The 15,195-nt window shown below is 41.3% G+C and overlaps 2 protein-coding genes across 2 annotated transcripts in view; both read left to right on the forward strand.

The window, feature by feature from the left end:
- The window catches only part of LOC115359829 (zinc finger protein 585A-like), a 1,044,768-nt gene that overhangs the window by 933,563 nt on the left and 96,010 nt on the right, over positions 1-15,195 (forward strand). The window lies entirely within an intron of this gene.
- ip6k1 (inositol hexakisphosphate kinase 1) overlaps positions 1-15,195 on the forward strand; it is a 51,957-nt gene that overhangs the window by 19,561 nt on the left and 17,201 nt on the right. Inside the window, exons 2-4 of the mRNA XM_030051394.1 lie at positions 10,731-10,968; positions 12,968-13,113; positions 14,414-14,540. Of these exons, the coding sequence (XP_029907254.1) occupies positions 12,997-13,113; positions 14,414-14,540 (244 nt within the window). The 5' untranslated portion in view covers positions 10,731-10,968; positions 12,968-12,996. The remainder of the gene's footprint in view (positions 1-10,730; positions 10,969-12,967; positions 13,114-14,413; positions 14,541-15,195) is intronic.

Here is a 15,195-nt window from a genome sequence, read left to right on the forward strand (position 1 = left end):
TGTCCAAATTTAGACCACATTTCCCATAAATTCAGTGGCTAATTACAATATAGACTGGCAGTAATCAACAATAGGCTGTAGCTGGTTGAGAGGTTTGTGGCTGGCATGAGGAAAATCACTTGTGAGCCACCATGCCACATTATCCCCGAACCGCTTTGAGGTTAAGGTGATGTGGTTGCTCAAAAATGTCTCAGCGTGGCTAAACTCCTCCATGTGGAGGCTATGTTTAGTGTCACTCCATTACATTATAGCAGCTATTTTGAGCCTGAAGCATGATTGGAGAGAGAGAGAGAGAGGGTGACAGGCAAAAGGGAGAGAGAGATTAATGTTTGGTGACTTCATCAACAAGCATTCTGCCTCACGATAGCCGTGACGTTGACCAGATGCTGCCTTCAGCAACACACACACCGAGCAGTGACGTCTTTATTCTGCCTGTGTTGTCTCCTCCTTGATTCCCCAATGTTTCTTCCTTTTTGCCTCTTCTCGTCTCACCCATACTTCTCTCCTCATGTCCTCAGGCAGGCGATGAGTCATCGCAGGGCAGCTTTCAGGGGGGTGGGGGGAGGAGATTGGTGGGGGGTGTGAGGATTTGAGAAGAAGAAGAGGGGATGAAGAGGAGCAGGAAGAATTCGGAGGAAAAAAGGAGGGAAGATGAATAAGCTTGTGTCATAGTTTAGGCTGCAGGCTGTATAGGCTGCTTGGTGCAGGAGTAGGAAGATGAGGAGGAAGAAGAGGAGTAATAACTGGAGTAGGACAAGGAGTAGTCTTGGCAGGTGTACCGGTGGTAGTAGTAATAGTTGTAGTAATACCGGTAGTCATCCTGTAGTAGTTGAGTCATTGACTACCTAGCAAGGGGTGGGCGATTGTGCATATACTTGCCAAAAGAAATAGCAGGCTTTACGTAGGAGGGAAGGCGTAGCTGACGGAGGAAATTTCACTCCAGGTTGAGCATTTACTGCAGTTTTTGCCTGGAAAATTATTGTCCTGGCGTCAGGATGAATGTAATCATCACCGTTGGCTGATGCCATCTAAGGTTGGGACGATATGTTTATCTCCTGATTTGGTTCTATCACAATACTTGGGTGCTGATTTGATATGTATTGCAATTCTTAGGTATTGCGAGTTGGTATTATGTTTCATTGCGATTTTTGTTTTTTTGAATTGTCCTCTAGTTTGTGGCTGTAAAGTTTCACTATAGGCTGGTGACTATAGGCTGCTATGGGGGCCAACATCATCACATTGAATCCAATGTGGCTCATTGAAAAAAATTGATTTGGATACTTAAAGGAATCAAATTTTTTGGCCCACCCCTAATGCCATCATCCATTTTTAATCCCCTTCTACCTAACTGTCTCACTAACTGATGACTTGACTTTCAATGGCTTTTTTTATTTAGTAAAAGGTCTTTCAGCAAAACAGAAGAAGTGGTTTATATCACCCCTCACAAACACACACACACACACACACACACACACACACACACACACACTCACACAAACACAAACACACACACTGTGGTAACAGTGACTTACTCAGTACTGATATCTACTGTAGGGGTGGATGATACTTTATATCCCCCATCAACCGGTCCTCATGTATTGCTGATCCGTCATGTGTTTGCTATCATTTCTGGGAGGGGACACACCTTCACGTGCATGCACGTGCATGGGCACGATGATTTCAATTGAAATGTACCTTTTATGTGCTCAAGGAATCAATTCCTTTTTACATTTTAACCTCCTCAGCTCTGCTGATTTTCATCTTTGGGTTTATTTCATTTGCTTACTGCTTCTTTCAAACCTGAAGAACTTCATTTAAAATTCTAGTGGAGATCCCAGAGTGTACAAATATCCCAAATATATCCTGCTGAATTCCAGGGAAATGTGTACAAAATGATGCACAAGACGTACATATTTCATGTGATGCTGCAACCGTAAAACAATGGCATCTTGACTTTGAATATTTCAGTCAATTTAAGTGTGATTTTGCTTCAATGAAGCTGCAATCAGCAGAGACACAATATGACACTGTCCTACAATATGGACACTAATTTGGAAGCTGTTAAAAGGGAAATTTAAGGGAAAATTGCAATTCAGGAGGTTAAATTATGTTAGTTTTCCCTGTTAAGAAAAAAACTGAGTGTGTACCAAATTTAAAATGATCCTAAGCATTTCTTTTTTTTCTCTGCATGTGCAATTCTGTGTTTCCCACAGTTTCTTAGTCAAGTAGCTGACTAACCTGAACACCTAAATAAATGACGTGCATGCTTAATGTGGATTTATCTACCTTTTCTGTGTAATGTGCCAGTGCAAATAAGATAAATCAACTTAATTTGCATTGGCATTTTAACAAATGAATTTCAGATCAGCTTACCAGAGGGCTAACAAGAAGTGCACCAAGGTAAGGAAGGAAATGCTGTCATGGTTTGCAGTGGCATACAGGAAATGCATTTGCTAACTGAGATTAATACCAGTATTTTACATGGTTCCACTTACTCTCGATTACTCACACTTCCAAAATAATATGCTCCTCATTCATCTTAATGTTGTTGCATTGTTGTTGATGCAGATGTCACACTGGGACCCTGTGTTTAGCATTTGGGGACTTTAAATGGCATTTGGGGTGTTTTACAGTAAAGTTGAGATGTTCTTTTGGGGAGGCAGCTATTAATTCTTGTCAAGCACAGCATAAAACCCAGAGAGCACACCAGGCTACATTTTAAACAACCAAATATAAGGGAAATTTAAATTGTGAAAGAAAATCAGCGCCGGCAGTGAATATTCCTGATGCCTGATGTTGTCTAACCTCCCAGCAACAGTCTGCAGCGCCGGCAGCCCACACAAGTGCAACTGACATTTAAATACCAACAGTAAAACCTTTTCCCCCACCATATATATTGTAGTCAGACTGATGAAGGATCTTCACCGACCTGCCTGCTGTTTGTATGTGTGCGTGTGTGTGTGTGTGTGTGTGTGTGTTTGTGTGTGTGTGTGTGTGTGTGTGCATGCATGCATAGGTGTCACTTGAAACCTGCAGGCATAGTGAGACGCCATCTAATGCCAAACTACACACACGCACAGTATTTTTTCCTTCTCTTTCTTGCATGCCTAATACAAACACACACACACACATTTTTTTTTCATCAGATATGCATGATGAATTATTTAACGGCGAGGTGGAGGCCAGCACTTTATTGTTGGTGAGAGAGTGAATGTGTGATGGAGGAAGAGGGAGTGAATGTGTATCGGCAATTCCCTATGTTTCACAGTTGTGTGTGTGTGTGTGTGTGTGTGTGTGTGTGTGTGTGTGTGTGTGTGTGTGTGTGTGTGTGTGTGTGTGTATTGTGAGTGTCAGACTGATCCTCAGACACTTTGGGTAGAGCATTGCATGGTTTGGTGTACTTAAATATACCTAAATATACCTATACTTGTATTTATGTACCTGCATAAAAATGACAATAAAGTGAATCTGAATTTAGACATAGATAATTACTAAATATCTATATATCTATGGATAGATAGATAGATAGATGATACACATACTGTACTATATATACCAGAGTATATATTGTATAGTATGTGCATATATAGGAGGATGTAGACTTTGTTTTCTAATGATTAAAAAATCAGTTTGAATATTTAAGTTTCTCCTGCCAATCCCACCTAGCCTTACGATCGGTGATCTGGGATTGATATTTGCCAATTCTGCTTTCAGTAATCGATCACTGGACCTAAAAATCCACATCAGAGCATCTGTAGCGTGTTTGAAGAGTTTGTCTCCAAAATGACATCCACAAATATGACTCTGGTCTTGTTGAAAGATCAGCAACTCAACATTAAAAAAAAAAATTATGGTGTATTAAAAAAAAAAAAAAAAAAAAACATTGTGCAACTTCAGTTATTTGTTGACTGAATGAGACAAGATCCTTTACATTTACAGAAATTAAATAAACATCAGCCAGGGATTTTTGCATTTGATTCATGCTGTTTTGGAAAATGCACCCTCTGATTGCATTTGCATGGATTTCCTAATTGTTTCACGTGATAATTAATAAATATTTCACTTTTTGTTTACTATTGTCAGAGCTGCTTTTCAGTGGACATGTATATTCATCTCATCTCTGGTTGTTTCAGATGGTAATTCCTAATAATTGTGTTTGTATTGTAGTTTTCAATTGGCAACAGATGGCCTTTTATTTCATTCAATTGTCTTTCGGTCGGCATGAATGCTGCCTTTGTTTGGCTTTTTCATATTTGTATTTAGGTTAATTCCCGGTTCTGAAAGCCTAGGTAGTACTACAGCAGCAAACTTCTTCTGGTCCCAATCATAGTCATGTACCGTTTCCATCAAGGAGTCAAAAATATCCCAAATTTAGTAAAAACAGGATTCTGTTTTCCAGCAACAGCTGGAGCCACCCTCAGTCCTTCCCACAATGCATCTGTTTTGTGGTGTAGCTAAACTGGTTGAGGAGAGGTGATGCTCAGACCAGCCTCATGGGTGTGTGTGTGTGTGTGTGTGTGTGTGTGTGCGTGCGTGTGTGTGTGTGCTGAATGCTAACTGGAGGGTCGATCATGGATGTTGATCTGAGTGAACCAGTGAGGCTCATGTGAACAGAGTGAGGAATTAACCTGCTTTAATGGATCGCACTGTTTTCCCCCATCAAAGGCAATCCAGGTATTTTGCAGAGTATCATGAACTAAGTTTAAATTATTGCCATTAACATTTATATTATTTAAATCTTGTAGGGGTGCGGAAAAATCAAATCACTTAAGTATAGCAATTCTTTTTTTAACGAGTTTGTAATTTATTTTTTTTTTCACTACTGAATGGATTAAATGTAAAGATATTGGTATCATATGAAACTAGATGACCTAAGGAATCCATTAGTGAGGGAAAAACTGGCGTTTTCAAAGGGGTGCCTTGACCTTTGACCTCCAGATCTCTGAATGAAAATGGGTTCTCTGGACACCCACGGCTCTCCCCTGTGCAGACATGCCCACCTTCTGCTAATCCCATGCAGTTTGGGGAAGCTGAGACTCTTGTGGATTGAGTGAGCCCAAATTTATTCATGTGTGATGATGTTCGCCCCCATAGGAGCCATTTCATTGCAGTGAGAACATTTTTTGAATCTTGACATCACTGTATGGAAATGACCCACTGAGACTTTGAATCCACAAACTAGAGGATAATTCAAAAAATAAAAATCACGATAAATTATTGAATAAAGTATTGAATCAGGAGATCATCATATCGTGCCAGCTCTTAAATCTAGGGGTGCTGACTGTCCCTAAAATGCTGACTCATGCTCATGTTTGGAAGGTTATGCCACAAGCGTCACGGCAGCATCGCGCTTGAGAGACGACGTCGTTCGTGCGAGACTGAAGTGACTGTCTTTATCGGTTCTGATGGAATGTCGCACACATTTCAGAGCGTAAATCAAACAGCAAAGGAGCAGCCGATCTTTCTGTGCATTTGTCAAAGTCAGCCTGAACCTGTTGATTCCCGTTGTTGATTCCCGGGTTGATTAAAAAAGTTTGAGCCTGCAGTATCTGCATGTGGAGGGTTCGGGGTAGGACACACACTTCAGAGGTTGGTTGTAGTTTATGTTCTTGGTGTTGTTCTGTTTGATTTAACGCGATTGTTAGCGTGTAAAACTACCCTCTCTGTCAGCAATGGCCAACTGCAGTGTGTGTGTGTGTGTGTGTGTGTGTGTGTGTGTGTGTGTGTGTGTGTGTGTGTGTGTGTGTGTGTGTGTGTATGATTGTGCCATGTGTAATGATGCATATTGCCCATGGGTAAAGGTGCTATTATCCTAGAGAGCGCCATTTCCCTTCAATATTGTATTAGTGGCAGTTATGCTTGCTCCCACTTTGCAGCCAGTACTGAGCAGTGATCAGAGTCTTTTTATTGGGTATCAACGTCACATTTAGGCACATATTGTTGGAAAAAATAATCACTTGAAGCGTAAATGCCCCTCGTGTCTCAGAGGACGACACTCTGTGCTCCCTCAGCACCTCAGCAGCTGCTGTGGGTTTAAACAGGAACATGAAGTGAGGAGTCTGAGCTTCACCCTGGCGAAGTCTGTCAAGTGAACTGTAAAGTAGCATCACAGTAACCAATGCTTCAGTGTTATTTTGATTCTGCTGCAAAAGATTTAATGTAATATTCAATAGAGGTGTGCAATGATCCTTCCAGTGCATCGATTCTAAATTCTGCTCATTCAGCTGAATCGATCTGCTTCAGGAAAGACCTGAGCCGGAATCAATATGAAATGCTTTGAATCATCTCATTCATGATTCTTAAAAGAAAAAATAAAGCAAAACTTGATCTGACAGAAAACTGTTGTAACTATGATTAATAAATAATGCTAATCATTAATAAGGTTTTGTTTGTTTTTGATTTAGTTTTAGATTTGTCCAGTTTCAGAAGAAAATGGATATTGCACGTTATTATTGATCATACCACATAAAAAATTTTGACTAGAAGAACCAAATCAGATTTTTTTTTTTAAATTATCGGTGTATATTACGTGAAACATCAGGAGGCGGCATGCGAGAGAGAGAAGAAAAAAGACCCGCTCTCGCTTGGCCTTTGGTGACCATGAACCGAACTATCAATTTATTTTTCAAAAGAAAAGTTCATTCTGACCCTCCTGTGCCACTACAGTCCCAAATTTCTTATGAGGGCAATTCAGACAAGGAATCAGTAGGTGGTCTCAAGTTGAAAAAGGCAAAGATCCAGTGTTTCTTACAGGAATGGCTCGCACAGTTTAGGTGGCGGAGATATGGCAAAGAAAGGAGAGCCATGTTTCTTATGTGCCGCTGTCAGTGTGGCCCATCATTTGTGAGGAAAACTTAAGTGTGCCGACTTGACCGCACACTTTGAAACACCTGCAAAGCACAACAACAGCATGAAGCATAAACTAGGCAGGGACAGATGCACTGATGAAACTGCAGCGCCTCTGTTTACATTTATATTATTTGGTGTTTAAAAAAAAAAATAGCACTGTTTAACTTATTGATTTTTTTCCCCTAAAGCCCTACTTCACTTTATGAAATAAAACAGCACATTTTAAAGCCCATGTTCTTTTTATAAACTGTCAAGTTATTACCAAAGCACTTATCAATGCATAGCAATGCAGATAAGATAAACATCTTGAGTTGCGGGTCGATCAGCTCATATTGTGTGTAAATGGTTTATTTGTGATAAGGGTAGGCATTATAAGCTCTGCTTCAGCCTACACCTTTTTGGTCAGTCCCTCTTTTGATTACTTGTGCATTGTTGCTGATATTTTCTTTTTTTTCTGTTGCTTCTAATTGACCGAAATAAATCAATAAATCAGTCAATAAATCGATTAAAACGGTGTTTCTAAATTTTGTGCTGGTGCTCCTTAAGTTTTCCGCAGGGAGCGCCAGTGGAGTCTTTGACTTTAATTGCTGTTCACAAACTTGAATCCAACTGAACTGTTACAGAAAAGAAAAATCGCTCTAACATCACATCGCCTGTTTGTGGATAATGACTCAAACTGAATCACGGCCAAGCCAAAGATTCACAGCACTAATATTTAATTTGACAAAACATTTGACAGTTTAACTCAACACATTATGCAAGCTGAACTTCCCCGTGTCACCTCCAGAGGGTGCACACGAGCAGATTGTCACAATAGTTAGAAGAGGATTTGGGCTCGATAGCGTCACCTGTCAGTCAGCGTCTTGTTGAGAAATCATGAGGATGATTTAACGTAATGGAGGTGGGAAAACTGAGAGGACACCAGAGAACCCACAGCCCTGTCAGTGGTCAGGTGAAGGTTGTTTAAGCTGGAAAAACCGCTGGTTTGGATCCCAGCAGTAGGCAGGTGTGTGTGTGTGTGTGTGTTTGTATATTGTAGGAGCTGGTATGGCACTTTGGACTGACTGCTAGCCCTCCTGACGCCAGCATGGCTAACATACCTTTGAAGTGATACTGTTTTTGTACTTTCACTGTGTGTGTGTGTGTGTGTCTGTCTGTTTTGGACTACCTTCAGGGACACACACCAGACTTAAGACCCGGTAACTGGGGATTGCTTGTCCAACTGGGGACAGAAGCTGTGTCCCCATTTGGAAAAAGCTGCTTTTTGGAGTCAGTGGTTAAGGTTAGGGATGAAGTTAAGGTTAAGGTTAGGGTTAGGTTAGGGTTAAGTTTGTGCGTGTGTGTGTGTGTGTGTGTGTGTGTGTGTGTGTGTGTGAGAGAGAGAGAGAATGAGAGAGCATTTGATTTTGTATGGAAAGCTATAACTGTAACTGACAAGAGTGACAAAATAAACTGCCTGTAAAATGATACTTATTTGTGTGTGTGTGTGTGTGTGTGTGTGTGTGTGTGTGTGTGTGTGTGGCTGCTGACCAAGTACTGTGACACTCAGGTGGAAGCCGGCATGCTAGTTGATGTGATGTCAACTTTTAGTGGCCTGTTGCCCAGAAAACTGGAAAAGTGTGTGTGTGTGTGTGTGTGTGTGTGTGTGTGTGTGTGTGTGTGTGTGTTATTTTTAGAAAGCAGTGGGAAGCTTGTTCAGAAATCAGGGCTGATTAACACTGTTATTGTGTGTAAGGAGGTGGGTTTAAATGGCCTACCTGCTTCAGCAGAGACCACATAATGAAAACAAACAGGTGTGCACTGACCCCGGGGGAGCAAGTCGGACTGGAAGACAGATTCCCAGACGGGACAGTTGGTATCACTGCACCATTTGGACTCATGCAGCCATTTTTCACCATTTTATATAAAAGATCTGACCCAAAACCCCGAGACTGTATCAAGTACATTTGGGGAATCTCTAAAGTAAATGATCTAAATGTGCAGATTACTGTGGTTCATTGTCTTTTCTTCCCCGGTGTATCTAACCTCCCATTGGCTGTTGCCGGGGTTGCTGTCAGATTTCAGTCTCTGTAAGTCTTGGATCGCTTCGACAAAATCTGATCAATGCCGTTGGGCTCCGACTGGTCTGGAGTCGACAGGAATCTTGAGCCGGCCGCTCTCACAGCTGTCAGGCCTGAGCGGAAGGACACCCTACCTGTTCCCAGCACTGCTTTACACATGGAGTCAAGTTAAAGCTGGAATTTAAAGGATTAGTTCACCCAAAAAATGAAACTTTATCGCTTTCTCCTCAACGCTCATGTCAGTTGAAACACTGAGGTTGGGCCAGGCGAGTTTTGAGTAAAGTTGAAGAGGCGAGGGGGTGAAGAGGAGGGCAGAGGAGGAACTTATGCAGGCCGATGCAGAAGTCTAGAAAGCTCAAACCAGGAAATAACAGCAGGTTGACTGTAAATTGTATGGTGGAAAGACGACCCATAATGATGACTCTCACATTGCAAGAGGTCATTTTACTGTATAAAAAAAAAAAAAATGCATGGAATATTGCTTAATGTAGCTTAATGAGAGCATTCCATCCTTTACTTGATGTTATCACCGTCTGATCCTTCTGCATCATTTTGTCATTCACTGCATTTGACACATTGCTGCAGGCTGACTTTAGCAGAACCATGTAAAATTAGGTTGTTAAACTTAGTGATGTGTATTCTCAATTTGGAATATCTTTGAAACTTGAGAGGCCAAATGCAAAGCAAAAGTTTAAGTTAAAGATCGCCATTTTGAGAATGAAGCCCTATTCAAATGAGCCCCACAAACACCAGTTTTTTTCTAATAACCCCTCTTCTATCTTTGTATTTTCTCCTCTCTCTTTGATGCTACGACTTGGTGAAGAGCAGGGCAGCCTGTTTGCTACAGAGCCATTGATTTGCTTTGACTTGAGTGGCTCGCACAGTCACAGAGAGGGTATGGTGGCCGGCAGGGACAAACTTTGACGGCAGGCGGGCAAGACTGAAGACTGTATGAAATGGAGATATTCACCTTCATCATCTCAAAAAGTTAGCAGCCGGTCTGGCGTTGACACGACTAATTTACAGACTATTTTCAGATTCAGCGAGAACACAGACATATTTTCTTTCAGGAAATATATTATTACTCATGTTTCCATCACTAGACTGTGTGGGTATGGAGGGATGAGGAGAAATGGATGGAGAAAAGTTTATATTTTGATGGAAGGAGAGAGATTCATGTCAGCACTAACACAAGAGTGAGTCATGTCTCCGTTGCCGGGCAGGGTGGTAGCACAGGCAGCAGTGATAGTCTGTTAATCAGATCAGAATGATTGACAGGCGTGTCATTGGACAGACCTGGAGGGGACGCAGACTGCCCTTTGACTCACTTCTAATCAATCTGCTGGAGGAAATTAAGTTTGTTTTCCTTTCATAATGGGGATCAATTAGAGCTGCGCAATTACAGCCTCATATCTTTGTAACTTTCCTGCTTTTTTGGTGTCTTACAACAAAGTCTGCGTGTTTTCAACTACAGCAGATTGAGAGAAAAAGAGGTTTCTGTGCTCCTAATGTTGAGGTAATCGTTGATTTATTAATTGTGGAAGCAGAATTGTGATCTACAACCAGACGTGATTGATGGTGAAGCAAGAAATCGTTGCTGTTATCATCTTTATTATTTATGAGGACTTCTGTAGAGGAACATATCAGATGCATCTCCTGACTTCAGCTCAGCAGCATCGTTAATCATCCTGAGGGATTAAAGTGGTTTGTCAGCTTGTCCGCTTAAATAAGAAGTGTTGTTACTATTATTTGACTGCTCTGGTGAAATAAAGGTTGAAAAAAAATCAAAACCTGACATCCTGTCATTTCCTCTCTCTCCAGAAAGTGGGGACCCTGCCTAAGTGAGACCACGCCCTCCCTGCCCCCGGCCCCTCCCACCTCCCCGTCATCCTGATTGGGTCCCTGGTGGCGGTGGATTGGAGCGCTCTGATTGGAGGGTTTGTGAGGTGGTTATCCGGTCTGGCGCCGCCTCCCCCCGGGGCCGGCGTGCGCTCCCAGCAGCCCGTGGTGCCCTGCACCCCCCCCTCCCCATCGCTGCGCACCAGAGCCCATGCCCACGGTGAGTACAAGATTCAGAGATGCCCTTAAAGGAATATTCCAACGGTTTGGGCGAAATCCGCGTTTTCCAACTTCCCAGGCAGAGACAAAATGTTTGATACCATTTTCACCTCTGGACGTCCAGTGGTTCAGTTTATACGGGTAGCAGTTCCTGTTAGCTTAGCATAAAGACCTGACGTCTATGGGAATCATTAGCCTAGCTCCATCAGAGCTAAAAAATAAACCTTACAGCAACTCTGAAGCTGTCTTATTTACAAAGTGGATTATGTGGATTTGAGATACGTTTCTTGGAATTACAAAAAAAAAAAAAAAAAAACTCCAGTGGGTTTAGGAGAAGTTAATTTGTAGTGGATCTTCCTCTACCTTCAGCGGTGCACAGATCACTGCGATAGATAGAAGGATAAATGATTACAGTTACAGCTCCTCCATCTCACTTCTCCTGAAACTCTTTTTTTTTTTAATTACAAGACGTACGGATGTGAAAATGGTATCAAACATCTAGGAGTATCCCTTCAAGTCTCCAGTTCAGTTTATTTGACGGTAAAAGCAAAATCCCAGCACAGAGAGTCATAAAATGGGTAAAATAAACAACAGTTAAAGATTATAAAGGTCTTTTAAAAAGTGTGTTTTAAAAAGAGAAGTGCTGTTTGAAGGGTATCAGCAAAATGTGTCATACAGGTTTATTTACATGAGATTAACTTAAACTGCAGTGTTTTTTCATGTGTTTTCTGATTTTGAGATGGTTTCATAAACCCAGGCTTTGGAGAAGTTTCTCATCCTGTAGAGTACCATGTGATTCTTCAGCTGAAGTTAAAACATGAAATGTAACAGTTGTGTGTATTGTTGGAATATGACGCCTCGGCTTAAAAGTATAATTTGGGTTATTTTCAACCTGAGCCTTATTTTCCAAGCCTTCTTTTTTTGCCATCATTATGATTCATAGCACTCCAAAATTTCTCTTATGTGACTGCAGAGCTTTACATACCTCCTGTTTGCCAGGAGCACTGCTCTCTAACACACACACACACACACATGCACACGCCAATAAGATGTATTCTACAGCTGTTTAACTGAAAATGTGATTAAAAGACATCCGCTCAATGCAATAACACACTACAGTTCCACATGTCTGTTAAATATACAATCATCATGACATTTCAGTTTTCAGTTAAAGCAGCTTGGTTCATATTTTTAGCATGATACACACACACGCACACACACACACACTTCCTTGTTTACTTTGCTAGCTGTCAGTTTTGGGCTTCATTCACATCGGATCGGAAGAAGAAAAACAGCTTTTTTGGTTTTGTTTTGTTTTGCCTCAGCTAAGAAACATTCTCAAGAGGTTTTACACGCTGAAACACCCACGTTCCAAAACACTGGCATCCATGAGATTAACATGAACCATGTTGAACCATAAACCAACCAACAGCCGATGTTTATCACTTTTCTACACATGGCAGTTTTGTGTGACTGTAACTGGTCATTCTTGATTTTTGAATGCTTTGAACCGCCGCTATTCTTTGATTTGCTGATATTTTTCGCGCTTATTTTTGGCTCGCTTCGGAAATAGTGGAGCCACAAAAAAAGTCCTGCATATCCTTCTCAATCACCACTATTTTAGGTGAAGGTAAAGACTTTGAGCCCAACTCTGTAGCGGTCTACTTACCAATTGACTCTGACTAGTTATAATAAGATATCTATTACCTCAATATACACAAGTTTCAGGCAGTGCATTGTGAGAAATGGGATGCAGGAAGGTCCCATTGCAGTGTGATTGTTGTGTTTAAGTCACTTTCTGGCTTGAGATGTTGGAGAATGTCTTTGCCCTGTGTGTGTGTGTGTGTGTGTGTGTGTGTGTGTGTGTGTGTGAGAGAGTGTGTACATGATCATCCACACAGTCAGTCATGATGATGGCAAAAACAACACGGGAACATTTGGAAATAAGAGGAATCATTTGTTTGGTGTTGCTAATTCGTGTCTCCCCCCCCTCCCACCAGGAGGAGGCGCGGTGCGGCCGCCAGGAGCCATGTGCCTCCCTCACACCAACAACATGGAGAGCAAGCTACAGGGGGCGGGGCAGGGGGGCGGGGCTTCGCTGGGACCACGAGGAGGAGGCGTTCCTCTGGAGCCCTTCGTACACCAGGTAGGTACAGCGTCACCGTGCCAGGACAGAAACTTAGTGTGTCAAGTATTTAAACATTTAGGCTTGAGGTGCAAGTCACGTTTGGCCTGCAGTATTCAAGCAGAAAAAGAAAAACAGCTTAACAAAATACCGATTTCACATTAGAGAAACTGTACGAAACTGTATGACTGCTGTTACCGGCAGAGGTGGAAGTAACTAACTATGTTTTCTCATGTTACTGTAACTGAGTAGCTCTTTTGTGTGCTTGTTTGTTGAGTATTAAGTCATTAATTTTACCTTTACTTCAGTTCATTTTTGTCCTTCACTACATTTTAAATCAGATCCATTACAGAGAACAAATGATCAATGACAGATTGTTGAACCTTTCACAATAAAAGCACAGTCAGCAAAGATGAGAAGAAGAACCTGCTTCTGCTTTGTTGGTTCTACTTTTCTGTCATTTCCAAATTTCACAATAAAAGGAGTGAGGACCATTTAGACTCAACTGGCAAAAAAAGTGGATTTAGTGTGGGGAAAAAACAGTAACAATAGGCATGGTTACTTAAAATGTCTCCCTGTTTTATTTACTTATTCATTTGTTGGTAATTATATCATCATAACGGTTAAATAACGGTTAGATAAAAAAAAAAAAATTAACATATACACTACACAAGTATAAAAACACTGAGTTACAGAGCGAGGGATCATTTACATCATTACTACCGATACTAAAAACACTCACATGGGTATCATTTCCACAACTGTAGTTTAGTTGTCACCGAGGTACTGGAGCTCTTGTGACATTCCTAGTGTATAAATTCATGTTTGGATGAAGGTGGAACTGCTTGTTTACGACATTAAACGTTTTATCTACATCCCATAATTCACCAGCCATGTTCACTGTGTCTAGATGTTTCGAATAAATTAGCACTCTGAACGCTGAGTGGTTACCTGGATCATATTATATTACACCCACTAACCAGCACGAGGCTGGTTTTTAGGCTGTAATATGATCCTGTTCACCTTCACCGAGTCTGTTTGTGTGTTTACAAGCACATTCATTTTGAAGGTCCCATTTTATTTTATTTTCAAATCTGCTCGAGTTAAAATTGTTTTGCAAAAAAAAAAGTCCAAATAACATTGGATCCTGTTTGGCTGACAACAGCTAATTCAAATGAGGTAAGCCTGCTGAGTGGAGGCTTTAGTTGATTAATTAGGTTTTTATATGTTATGTGCCTATTTTGGAAATTAATTTTTGTTATACGGGATTTGCTGTTCCGTGTGTTTGTGTGTGTGTGTGTGTGTGTGTGTGTGTGTGTAGGTGGGCGGTCACACCAGTATGATGCGCTACGACGACCACACAGTGTGTAAGCCTCTGATCAGCAGAGAGCAGCGCTTCTACGAGTCTCTGCCTCCGGAGATGAAGGAGTTCACACCGGAGTATAAAGGTCAGTGGCTGCTCGCCCACATCACAGCTGAGTGTCACATGACATGACACCTAGAAAAATGAGATCAACGGGACGTCAAGGGTGATCATCAATGGGGAACAACAGCACGAGACAGCAGTTCTCATCTAAATCTGTCAAATGCATCATGCAGGGCATTGGCCGGTCCTCCCAGATCCAGAACGAAGATCTCAACGCCGCCACGAACAGAGTGATATTCATGTCTTAGATCTTAAAAAAAAAAAACGTTTTTGGTGTTTCGTGCTGTGAGCCACCTCCAAGGTTATTACAGTTCACTCAAAGTAGGTGTGAGAAAAGATTTTATTTAACTGAATTAAAAATACTAAAAACACTAAAATGTGTTTAGTTTGGTCAGATGTGCTCACACAAGCAGCAGGAGTTTGCGTTGGTGCTGATGTTTATTGAGGCTGGGACGTCGACATGACTGGGAGTCACTGCCAGATTAGAATAAAACAACTAACTCACATTAACACTGACACAAAGAAAAACTCAGCTTAAACTAAACTTTTTCAGATGATAAAAACTAACCTGCAAACAAGCAAACCCACTCTGGGAACTAACTGAAACTGAACTGAACTGAAAACAAAAATTTAAAAACGAAATGAAAATAAAAACTAATGAAACATACAAAACTATA

Source organism: Myripristis murdjan, chromosome 5 (assembly GCF_902150065.1).
Source record: "Myripristis murdjan chromosome 5, fMyrMur1.1, whole genome shotgun sequence".
Taxonomy (NCBI): domain Eukaryota; kingdom Metazoa; phylum Chordata; class Actinopteri; order Holocentriformes; family Holocentridae; genus Myripristis; species Myripristis murdjan.